This window comes from Dendrobates tinctorius, unplaced genomic scaffold (genome assembly GCF_039654945.1).
Source record: "Dendrobates tinctorius isolate UK_male_01 unplaced genomic scaffold, ASM3965494v1 ptg000062l, whole genome shotgun sequence".
In the NCBI taxonomy this organism is placed as follows: domain Eukaryota; kingdom Metazoa; phylum Chordata; class Amphibia; order Anura; family Dendrobatidae; genus Dendrobates; species Dendrobates tinctorius.
The window spans coordinates 13,319,008-13,337,062 of NW_027361730.1; the positions used below are offsets into that span (position 1 = coordinate 13,319,008).

Consider the following 18,055-nt stretch of genomic DNA (forward strand, 5'->3'; position numbering starts at 1 on the left):
TCTCAACCTGTCATTTAGTGGCGGTGAAATTCCTCTTTCTGCACTGCTGTTGCACAGTAGAAAAACAAACTCTTTTTTTTCCTTTAGCTAAATGTGATACAGCTTACCATCATTGTCATTTAGTGGCGGTGAAATTGTTCTTTACTCTGTCGCCTAATTGGGGGACACAGAACCGTGGGTGTTATGCTGCTGTCCACTAAGAGGCGACACTATGCATAATCTGAAAAAGATTAATTTTGGCTCCTCCTCTGCAGTGTACACCCCTGGACGGCGTCAGCCTTCTCCAGTTTTTGCTTAGTGTTGCAAGGAGGCACACCTAAGAGATTTTTTTTAATCCGTTTTTTCCTTCATTTTTTTTCTACGGACTACAGATGAAGAAAAGCGGGTCTCCAGCGAGACTCCCGGCATGGCTCCCTCCTCGGTCCCCTATTAAGGGGTACCCCCGGTTGAGGTAGAGATGGCTCTTCCCCATGTCGCTCCTTCCCCAGTCCCTCGGGTACTGGATCGAAGTCGAGATCCCCCCCCCCCTCCTTCCCCAGTTCCCTTGGGCTCTGGGTTGAGGTCGAGGATAGGATGAAGCCCCCTGACTACAGCAGCACCCTCCCTAATCCCCCTCTGGGGGCATTAGGTTGAGACACCGCAGGTAAGGCCTGTACCAGGCACCATTCGGCCACTTACAAGTCCAGGGACCCCAGCTCAGCTGCGGGCTCCTGATGGGACTGGGGAAGGTGCAGGCAGGCATGGCACTTGTCAGAGACAGGGCTCCCTGCGCCCCTGTCTCAGCGGCAGCACAAGCTGCTTAGTGCCTCAAAGGGACCCCCCACAGGGCCCAGGTTGCACTCATGACCCCACCGCTAGTCTACCGTTCAATCCGGAGGGGTCTGGTTTGAATCCGACCCCCCCCCCCCCCCCCCCCAGACAACCGCGCCGTCCTGGAGCCCTTCTGGGCATGAGGTATCAAATTTAGGCCGCGGCTTCGGCCTAGCCGAAGTCGCCGCCTTATTCCCGCCCCCCGGATGACGAAAATGACACTCTGCAGTGTCATAGAAGGCGCGGATCGAGACACGAGGGGCGCGCTTTTACATAGCTCCGCGCGCCCTTTTCAGCTCTCCGCCCCCTTCCCCCTCCACCTCAGAAATCCGATGGCCATCTTGCTGCACCTGAAGACATAGCTGAAGGCAGCACAGCGGTCTCTGGGGGGCACAGGACTGGGATTTATCGGCGCTGGACCTAGGGGGCGCACCAGTGGGGTAAGATCACAGCTGGGTTCTTTGTACTCAGCTGTGAGTTCATATAACCTATAACGCTCCCCTATTCCTTTTCCTCTGCGTAGATACCCCTGTAGGGCCTCTGCTAATCAGCCTCTAGGCACTATGTCGGGCTCAAGGAAAAGGACCAGGCAAGACTGCTTTTATGCAGTCTGCACAGTCTGCAAGGCCACTCTCCCCAGCGGCAGCACGTACCCGCACTGCCGGGACTGTACCCAAAACACAGGATCAGAACCCCAAGAAGTCCCTACCAACGCTTCTGCGACCGCTACTGCGCCGGAATGGGCAGTCTATAGATAACCTGACCTCCACACTACTGCAGGGTCATGTCTCGGCTATGAACGTTACCCTGCAAAGGGACAACCGGTCTCAAGGACAGGCCGCTTCTCACAGTTTGAGACGTAAGCGGACCTACAGGTCGCGGTCATCTGCGTCCTCACATAGCACTAGGTCGTCCCCCTCCAGGGAGAGGCACAGTGGCTCCAGGTCACCGAGACCGTCCCCTGATAAAGACAATGCGGATCTCCACAACGATCCCAGACCACAGAACACCTCCACCCTAGTTCGCCTGCTAGGGAGCTCCTTAGCGATGCACAAGACTCAGAGGGCATATGTGACTAACTCAGATAATGAAACAGAGAACACTCTGGTCCCTTGTCCCCCTAGCAATACGGCGCTAGTTGAGGATATAATCTCTTCCATCCTTCGGGTGCTGGACATTTCTGATCCAACCCCGGAAGCACAAGAACACAAGATTTCCTTCGAAAGTGTTCAGAAACCATCTCAGGTCTTCCCTAATCATCCGGAATTTCAAAAAATACTTTCTAAGCATTTTTCGCAGCCTGAGAAAAAATTCGCCAATCGCAAATACTTAAAAGCAAAGTACCCCTTCCCACAGAAGGACACTAAAGGTACTGTCACACTTAGCGATGTACCAGCGATCCCGACCAGCGATATGACGCGGTCAGGATCGCTGGTACATCGCTAAGTGGTCGCTAGTGAGCTACTTACCTGTCACACTAGGCGATACTGACGTCCTCCCGCCCGGCTCCACGCTCGTCGCTAGTCTCTCCACAGGAAGCTGACGACGAGAAACAGTCTAGCCTGTTCTCGCGCGATCAGCGATAGCCAGCGGGGGAGCGGTCGTAAGTAAGTATCAGACAAAGCGATGTCGCTAGCAATATCGCTATAACGTCACAAGTTATAGCGATATTGCTAGCGATATCGCTTAGTGTGACAGTACCTTAAGGATTGGACAGATCCGCCTGAAGTGGACCCCCCAGTCTCTAGGCTTACAGCACAAACACTTCTCTCACTGCCGGACAGCTCAACCCTCAAGGAGGCAGCAGACAGACAGGTAGAACGCATGGCTCGTTCAATCTTCGAAGCGGCAGGTGCCTCTCTGGCTCCCGCATTTGCTTCAGTTTGGGCAGCCAAGGCCATTAAGGCCTGGGCTAATCTTTTGCAACAGGGCCTCCAAGCTTCAAACCCTCAGCTGGCGGACCAGGCGGTGCAAATTGCAGTAGTGGCAGATTACATGGTCCATGCAGCGTTGGATTCTGCAAGAGGGGTAGCGGGAATAGCATCAAACGCCATCACAATCCGGCGTATTCTCTGGCTGAGAGAATGGAAGGCGGATGCGGCCTCAAAAAAAAGAGTCCCTAACAAATCTCCCGTACTTGAGTGGACGTCTTTTCAGTGAAAAGCTGGATACAATGATATCCAATGCTACCGGGGGTAAAAGTACTTCTCTCCCTCAACTAAAACCAAAATGCACGTTTAAAAGACGTAATCAATATCGTTTCCGATCCTTTCGGAATTCTTCAGGCTGGTCCGTCTCGCGCCTAGCACAAAATCGTAACCGCTCCCCCCGCGGAGACAACACACGAGCAGCACAGAGGCCGGACAGGAACTGGCAGTCAAAAGCAAGCCAGGCAAAATCCAAAGGAGGAAAAGCTCAGACTTTCCCCTCATTATGACTCATGCCCTCCGGAAGACACCCCACTTGTAGGCGGATGACTGCTACTCTTTCAGCAGGTCTGGCTGCCTATTACAGACAAGTGGGTCAAGGAAATAGTGTCTTCAGGATACAAGATCGAGTTTACTACCAGCCCACCGCACAGGTTCTTTCTCTCCGTTCCCCCAAAACCTCCACTCAAAGCTCAAGCCTTCCATCAAACGATTTTTTTCCCTCCTGCAAGCAGGCGTCATAGTGCCGGTTCCAGCAGACGAGCGCTTCCGAGGGTTCTACTCCAATCTGTTCGTGGTGCCCAAGAAGGGAGGCAGTGTCCGACCCATACTAGACCTCAAGCAACTCAAGTATGTTCGAGTTTGTCATTTTCGCATGGAATCCCTCCGGTCAATCGTTGCATCCATGGACAAAGGAGAATATCTTGCCTCCATAGACATACAGGACGCATACCTGCATATACCGATTGCTCCCGCCCATCAGAGATTTCTCAGATTCGCAATCAACCAAGACCATTACCAGTTTGTGGCCCTCCCGTTCGGTCTTGCCACGGCTCCCAAAACATTTACAAAGGTCATGGCAGCTACCATGGACGTTCTACACTCCAGAGGCCTAGTAGTCGTTCCATACCTGGACGACCTTCTCATCAAGGCCCCCACCCTCAAGGACTGCGAGGTCAACGTCTCAATCACAATCGACACTGAGTCGCCTGGGATGGTTAGTCAATTTACAGAAGTCCCCGACTACCCCGAGTCAGTCTCAACATCCTGGAAATCCGGGCCATCTTCCTGGCATTGAAAGCCTTTCATCACTTGCTAGCAGACTCTCATATCAGAGTACAGTCGGACAATGCCACGGCGGTGGCATACGTGAACCATCAAGGCGGGACCCGCAGCATCCAGGCGATGAACGAGGTAACACGTATCCTACACTGGGCGGAGGATGCGAGGTCGGTACTCTATGCGGTCCACATTCCGGGTGTGGACAACTGGGAAGCCGACTATCTCAGCAGACAAGGAATGGACTCGGGGGAGTGGTCTCTCCATCCCGAAGTTTTTCGTCAGATCTGCCATCGCTGGGGGACCCCGGACGTGGATCTGATGGCATCCCATCTCAATGCCAAGGTTCCCAATTTCATGGCCAGGACGCGCGATCCGCGGTCGCTCGGAGCAGATGCCCTGGTTCAGGACTGGACCCAGTTCCAGCTTCTGTACATTTTTCCACCCCTCCCCCTGATCTCCAGAGTCCTGAGGAAGATCAAACAAGAGGGAGTTCCCACCATCCTGATCGCTCCAGACTGGCCCAGGCATACATGGTACGCCGACGTCGTGCAACTCACAGCAGACGCTCCCTGGCGTCTCCCCACACGTCCCGACCCTCTGTCACAAGGCCCTTTCTTCAACCAGAACTCAGGGGCTCTTAATTTGACAGCGTGGCCATTGAGACCTGGGTTTTGACCCAAGCAGGTTTTTCACCGGACGTCATTAAAACCATGATCAGGGCTCGAAAGCCAGCTTCAGCCAGGATTTACTATCGTACCTGAAGGCTTTCTTCACATGGTGCGTATCTCGTGGACAGATCCCACTCCCCTACTCTCTTCCAAAGGTCCTCGGTTTCCTTCAGTCAGGCCTGGACGCCAGGCTATCCCTGGGCTCGCTTAAGAGCCAGGTGTCAGCGCTTTCAGTGCTCTTTCAGAGGCGTATTGCTAACAAGCCGCAAGTGAGGACTTTTATCCAAGGGGTTTCCCGATTGGTTCCCCCCTACAAACATCCATTGGAGACGTGGGACCTCAACCTGGTCTTGACAGCATTGCAGACACCTCTTTTCGAACCCCGTAAGGAGGTCTCCACCTTCTATCACAGAAGGTGGTTTTTCTGGTGGCAATCACATCGCTACGCAGGGTGTCCGAACTTTCAGCACTTTCCTGCAGGCAACCCTTCCTGATTTTCCATCAGGACAAGGTGGTACTCCGTACAGTCCCATCCTTCCTTCCGAAGGTTGTGTCCAGCTTCCACCTCAATGAGGAAATCTCACTACCATCTCTTTGCCCGGTTCCCGTTCATAGAGTGGAGAAGGCTCTGCATACGCTTGACCTTGTCAGGGCATTGCGTATTTACGTGTCTAGGACTGCTCCCTACCGGAAGTCTGATTCACTTTTCCTTCTTCCAGAAGGCATTCGAAAGGGCCTACCAGCTTCCAAGGCCACCCTTGCTAGGTGGATCAAGTCTACCATACAAGAGGCTTACCGCCTTAACTTCTCCTCTTCCAGCCGGTATCACGGCGCACACTACGCGGGCGGTAGGGGCCTCTTGGGCCATTCGGCATCAAGCCTCGGCGCATCAAGTGTGTAAGGCAGCCACTTGGACTAGCCGGCACACATTTACAAAACACTATAGAGTGCATACCCTGTCCTCAGCGGATGCAAGCCTGGGTAGACTGGTCCTGCAGGCGGCAGTACCCCAAATCTAGGGGACTGTCAGCACAATATTCGTCCACTGCTTCCCACCCAGGGACTGCTTTGGGACGTCCCACGGTTCTGTGTCCCCCAATTAGGCGACAGAGTAAAGGAGATTTTTGTATACTTACCGAAAAATCTTTCTCTTAGCCTTTAATTTGGGGACACAGCTCCCACCCTGTTGCCCTTGCTGGCCGTTGTTACGGTTGGGTTCTCATTGTTTGAGCTCATTTATAGTAGCCTTCTTACAGGCATGGTTATGTTTCTGGTATATTCCTCCTAATGCTTTTGCACAAAACTGGAGAAGGCTGACGTCGTCCAGGGGTGTATACTGCAGAGGAGGAGCCAAAGTTAATCTTTTTCAGATTATGCATAGTGTCGCCTCCTAGTGGAAAGCAGCATAACACCCACGGTTCTGTGTCCCCCAATTAAAGGCTAAGAGAAAGATTTTACGGTGAGTACACAAAAATCTCCTTTTGCGTTTGGCGCTGGTCGGCGCAGCGTCAAAAGGACTCATGCGCCGCCAAACGCATACCTGCGCACAGCCTGCGTCCCCAGTGCTAAAGATAGGGGACGCATGCAGCGTCATGCGCCCGTAGGCGGAGCTACTGGCGCAGGCACGGCAGGGGGCATGGTTTAGCGGCGGCCATGCGCAGGAAACGCAAATGTGAAACTAGCCTTATGTTGCTAACGTGATACAGTAGGGGAGATCCCGGTTTGAAATTGTTTGGAGCATATTTTTCTCATACAGTCTTCATCCACACTGAAACAATTTTTTTTTTTTTTTTCTGTTACTAACACGATTCAGCATGCCATATTTCATATGTCATTTAGTGTCTCTGAATTTCTGCTGTGTGCAGAGTAAAAAATCTTATTTTTTTTGTTGCTATTACTGTGCTACTACCACACTATCTGAGCAACTTGAATGGGGAAAAAGCGAGGTGGTGGTGGAATTGTCATTTACGCTTTGTGTTCAGGGTGTACATTGGGTAAGTGGTAACGTTAGTGAAAGCACTAGTGAACCAGCAACGTCATGATTTATACAAAAACAACTGACAACTTCTGTTACTGGATGAGCTACTCCACTACCTTTCTTTGGCAGCTGCACAGCGATACGCCTTGTTGATGACACCCAGAAAGAGCATGTGCTTCAGTGGATGGCAAGCACAGCTTCAAGTGCCCTCTCCTCCTTTTCCTCCACCTCAATTTCACATACCTTACAGTCCACAGAGGTGGCACCCCAATTACCCTTGCTTCCCCCCAAGTCACAACTCTCCAACCACCCAACTGACTGTTGGGAACCACAGATGGGTGAGTCCGCAGAGCTGTTCACACATTCTATGCCATGGGATTCAGAATTATACTTCATAGCTTCATATAGTCAAGAGGAGGAAATCCGAGACCCCGGATAAATTCCAACTCTGGAGCGCGCTATTCACTTATTTCTCAGCGCTGTTAAAAAGTGGCGTTGAGGTATAAGTACCCTTAAAAGGTGTATCGGCGGTCGTTAAGGGGTTAAGAGTAGTTTTTCCCAAGACAGCAGTGAGGCACACAGTGTGCATCGCAGTTCTAGACTTCCAACCTCCGGCACGTCAATTTGTCAACACCAAAACATTAGCAGTAGTGTAAGTGGCAGAAGCAATTTCTGAGAGTCCTTTGACACACTTTTTAAACCAGCTCGTGCACCAGCACAACGGAGTCCAAGTCTGACACGTGGTGAACGAATGGAGAGGATGGTGCAGAATTATCTAGAACGGAATATCAGTACAATAAGGGAGGGTTTGAATCGTTTCACATTTTGGTCTTCAAAAATGGATGAATGGCCTGAGCTCTCATCTCATGACTTGGAGGTTTTATTATTTTCGGCAGCCAGCGTTCTCTTAGAACGTGTCTTCAGCGCTGCTGGTGGTGTCCTGATGGATAAGCGCAGCTGACTGTCCACTGTAAGTGTAGACCGCCTAACTTTCATCAAAATGAACAAGTCATGGATCTCCAAGAACTTTTGCAGACTGTACATACTAGGTGATGTAGTTTTTAGTGTGCTGTATTGATATTGCGTAATTGAAGTTTGTGATTTCTTTAGTGGTGCTTCTGTGCCTGCTGTTGCTGCTGCTGCAGATGTTAACACTAAATTGTGGAATCATAGAATCGTAGAGTTGGAAGGGACCTCCTGGGCCATCTGGTCCAACCCCCTGCTCAAAGCAGGATTCGCTAAATCATCCCAGTCAGATGTCTGTCCAGCCTCTGTTTGAATACTTCCATTGAAGGAGAACTCACCACTTCTCGTGGCAGCCTGTTCCACTCATTGATCACTCTAACTGTCAAAAAGTTTTTTCTAATATCTAATCTGTGTCTCCTCCCATTCAGTTTCATCCCATTGCTTCTAGTCTTTCCTTGTGCAAATGAGAATAAAGTTGATCCTTCTACAATGTGACAGCCCTTTAGATATTTGTAGACAGCTATTAAGTCTCTCAGTCTTCTCTTTTGCAAACTAAACAATCCCAAATCCTGCAACCTTTCCTCATAAGACAGGGTTTGCAGACCGGTCACCATTCTGGTCGCTCTTTTCTGAACTTGCTCCAGTTTGTTGATGTCTTTTTTAAAATGTGGTGCCCAAAACTGGACACAATATTCCAGATGAGGTCTGACCAAAGAGGAGTAGAGGGAAATAATGACTTCACGTGATCTAGACTGTATGCTTCTGTTAATACATCCTAGAATTGCATTTGCCTTTTTTGCTGCTGCATCACACTGTTGACTCATATTCAGTCTGTGATCTATTAGTATACCCAAGTCTTTTTCACATGTGCTGTCACTTAGCCCTATTCCTCCCATTCTATATATGCTTTTTTCATTTTTATTGCCCAGATGTAGTACTTTGCATTTCTCCCTGTTAAAAACCATTCTGTTAGTTGCTGCCCACTTCTCCAGTTTATTTAAATCTTTTTGAATCCTCTCTCTCTCTTCTCTAGTATTAGCTATCCCTCCTAGCTTTGTGTCATCAGCAAATTTAATCAGTTTACCCTCAATTCCTTCATCTAAATCATTGATAAAGATGTTGAACAATACAGGGCCCAGGACAGAGCCCTGTGGTACCCCACTTGAGACATTCTTCCAACTGGATGTGCAGCCATTTATGACCACTCTTTGGGTCCGATCACTAAGCCAGTTATGAATCCACCTAACAGTTGCCTTGTCCATTCCATACTTAGCCATTTTTTCAATAAGGATTTTATGAGAGACTTTGTCAAATGCTTTGCTGAAGTCAAGATATACTATATCTACAGCATTTCCTTGATCCACCCAATCAGTGATACCGTCATAGAAGGAAATTAAGTTAGTCTGACATGACTTATTAGTTACAAACCCATGCTGACTCTGTTTAATCACTTCATTCTTATCCAGGTATTGACATACATGTTGTTTAATAATTTGTTCAAAGATCTTTCCTGGTATAGAAGTCAGACTCACCGGCCTATAGTTGCCTGGGTCCACCTTCTTCCCCTTTTTGAAGATAGGAACAACATTTGCTCTTCTCCAGTCTTCTGGCACTTCTCCTGTTCTCCAAGAATTTTCAAAGATTATGGAGAGGGGTTCAAAAATTTCTTCTGCTATCTCCTTCAGTACTCTGGGGTGTAATTCATCTGGACCTGGAGACTTGAATTCATTTAGGTTAGCTAAGTGTTTCCTCACTATCTTTCTGTTTATAGATATCCTGGATTCTTCTATTCCCTTAATAGGACAGTGAATAACAGTTGATGTTACATTTCCTTTCTGAGAGAAAACAGATGCAAAATAGGAATTTAAAAGTTCAGCCTTCTCAACATCCTGTCTTACCATTTCATAATTTTCATCCTGTAAAAATCCTATAGCATCTTTGACTTTTTTTTTACTTTTGACATATCCCCAAAATCCTTTATTATTGCTTTTGACATCTCTTGCAAGCCTCAATTCATTTTCAGCTTTAGTAATCTGATTTGTGCCCTGCAGGTTCTGCAGACAGCATTATATTCTTCTTTAGATATGCCTCCCTCTTTCCATTTCATAAACATTTTTTTCTTCCTTTTTAGCATGTGCTTAAGTTCTGTGTTCATCCATCCTGGTTTCCTTAAATGCTTCCTATTCTTCCCTCTTTTCGGAATTGTTAACAACTGTGCTTTGAGAATTTCATTTTTCAAGATTTCCCATCCTTCCTGGACATTTTTGTCTTTAAGGATATCCTTAAAGAAATGTGAACAGTCCCGGATGGGTCTCCATCTGCTGGATTGGCTGTAGTGGAAGAGATGTCGCTCCCCATTAAACTATTTCTACTCTTGTGAAATTGATGCCACTTCGGTGGTTTTTTGCCTCTAATTATTTTAAATTTGAAGACTCCTGATTGGGTCTACATCTGCTGGGTTGGCTGTAGTGAAAGGGTGTTGGTCCCTATTATACTATTTCTACTATGCTGAAATTGATGCCATTTTATTGGTGTCTGCCACTAATTTTTGTAAATGTGTAGACTCCTGGTTGGGTCTCCATGTGTGGTGTCTGTAGCAGTAGGCCTCTGAGATCGGCAGAACTCCACTTCCTTTGAATCAACTACTCGTGTTACTATCCTTAGATTCTTCTGACAATAGTAGTCTACGAAACTGATATTTGTGCCACCTCTGGCTGAGCATGAAAGCAGGTTGAGCTGTTGCATGTGGTATCAGGGCTTCTAGCACAGGAGGCCTAAACTGATCCCTCACCCACCTCGTCTAACTTTGACGTTCAATTGAAAGCTGTAAATGCTGGCCCAGATCCTGATGCCTCATGCCTGGTTGATTGCTGCAGTGCCATGCTAAAATTTGTGCTGTGGGTGAATTGAGGCCACTTTTCTGGTGTCTGCCCCTAATTTGGTGTGTTTCAGCAGCTTTTGGGCCCATTTGAAGGTGTTGTATATGCGTTCGTTTTTGCTTCCCATTGACACTAGTGGCGTTAAACTAATATTCGATGAAAATAAATCGGAGAATATTGCAAAATCCGCTCATCTCTAGTCAAGACCAGGCCATTTACCCAAAATTCTGACCGGGCACATTTTCAGGTTTGTGCACAAGTTTAAAGAGCTGTAAATTATTTTTCTTGTTTGGATATTCAATTAATTGCTGTGGTTTTTGTTTTGTTTTTACATACATAGTGCTTAATTTTTATATCATTGTCATCGGTTTTATAATACATGACAATAATAATTCACGCCATGACAAACATGCACGTCATATGTTTTGTTCCTGCTGTTCATGTGGACTTGCATGCCGGCAGGTGACGGCTGATTTAATAAGCCATTGTGTGCTTTTCACGGCTATTAACCTGTTGAATCCTGCTTGGTGAGCTCGTCATTCTGTGACATGATTGTGGGGCACCGATGGGTTGCTATAACAGCCAAAATTTTGCTAAAGACCTCCATGCTTGGTCATGACGATCCTCCTGTGAAAGGCAGCCTGTTATGTTCATAGTTCATAATTTTTTCTATACACCGCAGTGCTTAGGCAATCCCTGCATGTGTTGCAGCTGTCGAACAGCTGCGAGACATGCAGCCGCGGGGAACATGGTTTTTCAAGCACACCGAAGACACTCAGTTAGTACCCGAACGTGCTCCGATAACACCTTATCTGAGCACGTTCGCTCATCACTAGTTATGTGCTTGTTTGATTTTTAGACTTGCTTATTCTTGCCGAAAGGCTGTAAAAGATACTTTCTTTGCAGATCCGTTGTCCTTCAATGACCAACTGACATATGATGACCTTGTAAGAAGAAATGTTGTAAGTGCAATACTTCATCAAATTCTGTTCAGGGGGACACAAATTATAATTTCTCTTAAGGCCAGTGGCTTTTTTTTTCTGCCTGTAATTTCTGGATATTTGAGAAGTTAAAATTTAAGGATCATATGTTGAATAAAAGTCTATTTTACATAGGTCCACTTTTAGCAAAGCATATTCTTATAGCACAGTATTTAGATAAAATGTGGGCTTTGTAGATCCATTTCTTAAAGGGCTTTCTAATAAGACTCTGCTATCAGTTTAAAACATGACTTACCACAAAAGGCTTTTACTTAGATTGCAAACTGATTCTATTTTATTCTATAATTTTAGGATTTATTTATTGCAAATTCTCAGAAGTATGCACAAGAAACGGCACTCTCCTTGCGTGTGCGAGACTGGGAGGATAAAATGGGACCACAACTTCAAGAACAGGTATATGAAGAATAGGCTTTTAATGCAAACTCGAATCAACTTCAGCATTGAATTTTTGACTAGTTTTTAATTTTTGACTAGTTTTTAATTTTTGACTAGTTTTTAACAATGTTATTAAAGCAGAGCATCCATCTCAATTTCCATATACATGATTTAATCTAGAAATCAAGAGTGGGTCCTCCACATGGACCATCTTCTAATGGGCTCGGTGCAGAGCTGCTTTACCTCTGGAGTACGTGTCTTACTTCAGTGTTATCAATTAAAATTCTAATTTCTTCAACCTACCAGCTCACCTGATGTGAAAAATGGTAAAAACCACGTTACTCGCCTTCTGCTCCAGCGCCATCTCTCAATCGCTGTTCCTTTACAGCATTTAGCGGTGAAGTCACAACTACAGTGCACATGAGCGCTGCAGCCCATCACTGGGCTCAGTAGGGATGCTACTGTAGAACAAGACTTCACCATTGCAACCTGTAAATGAGCAGTAATGGAGAGATGGCACAGGGGAGAAACAGTGATTTTACAGTCTTAGGCCGCTTTCACACTTCAGGCTTTCGGTATCCGGCATGGGGCGGCAAAAAACCGGACTACCGGATCCGGCCGCATACGCAGACACCGGATCCTTCTTTCTGCTGGATATATTCCTGGCAGAGAAGGTTTCCGGGCATGCGCAGTGGGAAAAACCGGTCCGGCGTTGGGAAAAAACTTTGCATGCAACGTTTTTTCCAAACGCCGGACCGGCTATTTTCTCCGGATCCAGGAAAAAAACGGACGCGCCGCATTGCCATCCGGCGCAATGCAGCAGCAAAGAAACGGCACGGGGAAAAAGCCGGATCTGGTCGTAACAGGCACCGGATCCGGCAGTCCGGTTTTTCGCCGCACCATGCTGGATACCGAAAGCCTGAAGTGTGAAAGCGGCCTTAGGGTAAGCTGATGGGGTGAAAAAAAACTGAAGACTACAAATGCTTACTCGCACCATAAAAACTGATCATCCACTGGTTTCAGATTCTCACCCCCGTAATCAAAACCCGACAACCAGTTTTAACTCATTCACGACATGCGCCATATATGTACAGTTCAAGTAGGAAGCTGATGTATGTAGCAGGCTCATGTGGGTAAGCTTGCCCCATACCTAACAGGTCATGGCTGTGTGTTACAGCCAGGATTTGCCTTTAACAATGTTAACCTGTTAAATGTTGCTGTAACTGTCTCACAGTGGCATTTAACTTGTGCCGGCATAGGAGTGCGTCATTCCATATGCCCATCGGCGCGCTCGTGACTTGATCATGGATTGCCACTGGATTGCTGTGACAGCTGGGAGTCTGGTAGAACATCTCTGTGCCTGTCATTACAGAGCTCCTTTGAAACTGACTGTGGCTGGGATTGAAAGGAGACAGTAATTTCTGCATTATAGAGCAATGCTGATTTCTGCATTTATACAGCGATGCCATAGCATCGCTGTGTGTAACACAGGTGATCAGACAATGTCAGCTTCAAGTCCTCCCTGAGGGGACTAACAAGTACAGTGAAAAGCGAAAAAAAGTTTTAATTATGAAAATATATTTACAAAAGTTTAAATCCCCACACTTTTTCCAATTAAAAAATATATCAAGAAAATACACATTTAGAGTCGCAGTCAAACCAATTAAAATCTAAAAATAATGAACCTAATGTAAAATGAATGGTGTCATTGAAAAGTATAACTCGTCCCGCAAAAAAACAGCCCTCATATGTCTGTGGATAGAAAAAGAAGCGTTGTGGTTCTTGAAGGGCAAAATGAAAATTGGGCCTTGTTCTGAAGGGGTTAAAATGTGACTTGTAAAATTAAGTTTCACTGACTTTGGTATAGTATTAGAATGAAAAAAACCTTATGTATTGCATTGCAGGAAGACAGAGGAGCCTTTGATATTCACGATTATGGAGACCGTCTAGTTTCACAGTTTAGTGGGCTGGGAGAGTGGAGATCGTTTGCAAGTCTAATGGCCCACAGACAACCCTATGATGTTTGCAGATACATGCTGGCATCTTTACAACTGGTAAGTGAGCAGAGCTGATCTTATTCTTTGATATTGCTGTGATCCAATATTAATGGACTTGCATAGATCTGCATGATGACCTGCGCAATATTTGTGTAGCAATTATTTTTGATAGTTCTGTGCATTAGTAATACTGTAACACAAGAAAGGAGTACACAACATTAGCTAAAACTTTAGGATAAAGATTATGAGCAGTTTACGACATTATTATTTTACATGGCTTTCTGTTGTCAGACTATGACCTGGTTTTTTTTGGGTTTTTTTCTTGACTGTTATCCATGATCTGTTGACTGACGGGAGATCTGTGGAAAATCAAAATTCCCATGGACTTCCCTGCTCTATGTTTGCATGAAGCACGTTCGCACACTTTAGTTACAAACAGTGCAGTACTGACTTTTGTTTTGTTTTTTTTCCGTTAGGCCAATGATTACACAGTGGAAGTGTCCCAAAAGCCAGGGCTTCATGAAGGACTGGATACAATGGCTCTACGTCTTCTCAGTCAGCAGAAGGCACATGAGAGATTTAAGACATATACTGCTCCATCTGTTTCAGATCAGTGACTGTAAAAAAAACAAATTTAATTGGACATTCTTACAGTTGAATCCATCAGTTTTACTAGTTTGTCATAAGTAATCTTGTTTATAAAAAACAGATGCGTAACACTGATGCATAATTCAGCATGTCACGTGGCTCCCTCCCAAAAACGCAATTACATTGCCTAATGGGACTCCTTTCCATGTCTTCTAGTGATGGAGGAGCATTTTGTCTTTTTTTATGCATTTAAATAGAGAAACAAAGTTTTTTTTATTACATTTATATTCTGTACATACTTTTTTTTTTTTAACCCATATTTTGTACAGTCTCTTTTGGTCTACTATTCTTGTTTTTAAATTGTATGTATAAAATGAATCTATATAGACCCACTATTGTTTTTTTTCATCTCTCATTATGACATGGTAACTTTGAGCATAGCTTCACATAGGAACCCTTTTAAAAATTCTCACAGATTTAACAAATTATGAAGTCATGTTAGTTTACAGTCTAACCTGGCCAAACTATAAAAAAAAAAAAAAACAATTACAAGAGGTAGTTATAATTATTAATGTACAACCGCAATTACAAAAAAAGTTGGGACTTTGGATAAAATGTAAAGAAGACAAAAATGCAATGACTTGGAAAAAGCTTATAACCATATTTTATTCACAACAAAACAGAACACAGATCAGATGTTGAACATTAGACACTTCCATTTCATTTGAAAAAAAAAAATTCCTATTATAAATTTGCAGCAACACATCTCAATGTTGGGACAGGGCCATGTCTACCATTTATGTAGCATTCTTTGATTTTTTTTTTTACAACAGTCTGGGAAGTGAGTATACCAATTGCTGGAGTTTTCTAGCTGCTCCACAGTCCTGAGGAGTCTGCTGAATTTCTCATTTCAAAATGTGCCAAATATTTTCTATTGATGAAAGGTCCGGACTGCAGGCTGCAAGTTTATCACCCGCACACTTCTTCAGTGAATCCATGCGGTTGTGATGGATACAGTATGTGGCTTAGCATTGTCTTGCTAAAATATGCATAATCCTCCCTGAAATACATTGTCTAGATGACAGCATATGTTGTCCTAAAATAGTTATTAATATTTCATGATATGTAAGCTGCCCATGCCAGGAGCTCTAATGCAACCACATACCATCAGAGATGTAGGCTTTAACCTGTTTCTGACATCCGATGTACTATCCCGTCCACTGTACCCGGGCCCATATGACCGGGGACGGGATAGTACGTCAGCGATATCCGCGGCGCTCACTGAGGGCTGATCGCGGCCGGGTGTCAGCTGACACCCAGCACCATGTGCCAGGGGCGGTCACGGACCGCCCCGATGCATTAACCCCCGGCACACTGCGCTCAAACATGATTGCAGTGTACCGGGGACACAGAAGAATCACGCAGGGATGGGGCTCTCTGCGTGCTTTCCTGAGACACTCGGAGCAGCGCGAAAAACCCGCCATAAATAGTAAATCAAACCCCCCTTTATCACCCACTTAGGCTACTTTCAGACTTGCGTTAGGAGTCGCAGGGCTGCCGCTAAGCTCTGCCCCCGGCCGCGCCTCCTCCGGTCAGCTCCTCCTCTGGGCGTACCCTATATTTAGCGTTGGGTACGCTGGCCGTGCGCTGGTATGCTTTTGCCGGCACATGCGCCCTTTTTGCACTGCGCAGACGTGCGCCAAACACACCGTGTTGCATTTTGGGCGTCATGCGCCCAGAGGAGGAGCTGACTGGAGGAGGCGAGGCCGTGGGCGGAGCAAGTCTGAAAGCAGCCTTAGGGAAAAATACAATTAAAAAAATGTGTTTATTTCCATTTTCCCATTAGGGTCAGGATTGAGATTAGGGTTAGGGGTGTGTTGGGGTTAGGGTTGGAGTTAGAATTGGGGGGGGGGGGGGTTTCCACTGTTTAGGCACATCAGGGGCTCTCCAAATGCAATATGGCGTCTGATCTCAATTCCAGCCAATTCTGCTTTGAAAAAGTCAAACAGTGCTCCTTCCCTTCCAAGCTCTGCCATGCGCCCAAACAGTGGTTTACCCCCACATGTGGGGTATCAGCCTACTCAGGACAAATTGCACAACAACTATTGGGGTCCAATTTCTCATGTTACCCTTGGGAAAATAAAACATTGGGGGCAAAAATATCATTTTTGTGGAAAAAAAAGATTTTTTTTATTTTTGTCTCTACGTTATAAACTTATATGAAGCACTTGGGGGTTCAAAGTGCTCATCACACATCTAGATAAGTTCCGTGGGGGGTCTAGTTTCCAAAACGGGGTCACTTGTGGGGGGTTTCCACAGTTTAGGCTCATCAGGGGCTCTCCAAAGGCAACACAACACCCGCAGACCATTCCATCAAAGTCTGCATTCCAAAACGTCACTACTTTCCGAGCCCTGACGTGTGCCCATACAGTAGTTTTCTCCCACATATGGGATATCAGCGTAATCAGCACAAATTGGACATCAACTTTTGGGGTCCAATTTCTCATGTTACCCTTGGGAAAATAAAAAAGAATTGGGGACTAAAATCTCATGTTTATGGAAAAAAAGGTTATTTTATTTTACGTTTGTACGTTATAAACTGTGAAGCCCTTGGGGGTTCAAAGTTCTCACCACATATCTAGATAAGTTCCTTGGGGGGTCTAGTTTCCAAAATGGTGTCATTTGTGGGGGGTTTCCACTTTTTAGGCACATCAGGGGCTTTCCAAACACGACATGGCGTCCGATCTCAATTCCAGCCAAAAAAGTCAAATGGTGCCGCTTCCCTTCCGTGCTCTGCCATGCGCCGAAACAGTGGTTCTCCCCCACATATCAGGTATCAGCGTACTCAGGACAAATTGCACTAACTTTTGCAGTCCAATTTCTCCTGTTACCCTTGGTAAAAAAAAAAAAAATTGGACCTGTAGTAATTTGTTAGAAAAAAAGTTAAATGTTCATTTTTTTAACATTCAAAAAATTCCTGTGAAGCACCTAAAGGGTTAATAAACTTCTTGAATGTGGTTTTTAGCACCTTGAGGGGTGCAGTTTTTAGAATGGTGTCACTTTTGGGTATTTTCTATCAAATAGACCCCTCAAAGTGACTTCAAATGTGATCCCTAAAAAAAAAAAAAATTGGTGGTGTAAAAAGGAGAAATCGCTGGTCAACTTTTAAAGTGGAAGGAAGTGACCACCTTGGGAAGGGAATGAAGGCACCTGATGCAATACCACCTTGTCCAAATGAAGTAACCTGAGACGCATTGTAGCAACAGCTGTGTATATGAAATGAATTGGCCATGCCTAAAGGTATTGTTGGGGTAGCTATTTAGGGAGGGCTAAATTAACCCTTTACGGTTGAGCCAGTGATTTCCAAATTAATTCACAGGCCGTTGCTAGCAACTGGGAATGACCACACGGAGACGGGGTCTCTGTACGGGAGGATCCAGGCAGATCACCAGTCCCCTTTTATTTTAGTCACTACTTTTATAATCTTTTGCTTAATTATGCAAAGTTCTCAACTACCAATAACATCATTGTAATACATTCACTTTATAAGCCAATAATATTGCAAGAAAATCGGAATATGTCCC

General features: G+C 45.7%; 1 protein-coding gene across 3 annotated transcripts in view; it reads left to right on the forward strand.

Moving 5' to 3' along the window:
* NCAPH2 (non-SMC condensin II complex subunit H2) overlaps positions 1–14,859 on the forward strand; it is a 193,614-nt gene extending 178,755 nt beyond the window's left edge. For all 3 annotated transcript variants that reach the window (XM_073579286.1, XM_073579287.1, XM_073579285.1), the window contains 4 exons: positions 11,417–11,472; positions 11,803–11,904; positions 13,791–13,940; positions 14,360–14,859. In XM_073579286.1, the coding sequence (XP_073435387.1) occupies positions 11,417–11,472; positions 11,803–11,904; positions 13,791–13,940; positions 14,360–14,500 (449 nt within the window). In that variant the 3' untranslated portion in view covers positions 14,501–14,859. The remainder of the gene's footprint in view (positions 1–11,416; positions 11,473–11,802; positions 11,905–13,790; positions 13,941–14,359) is intronic.
* Positions 14,860–18,055: the final 3,196 nt, after the last annotated feature.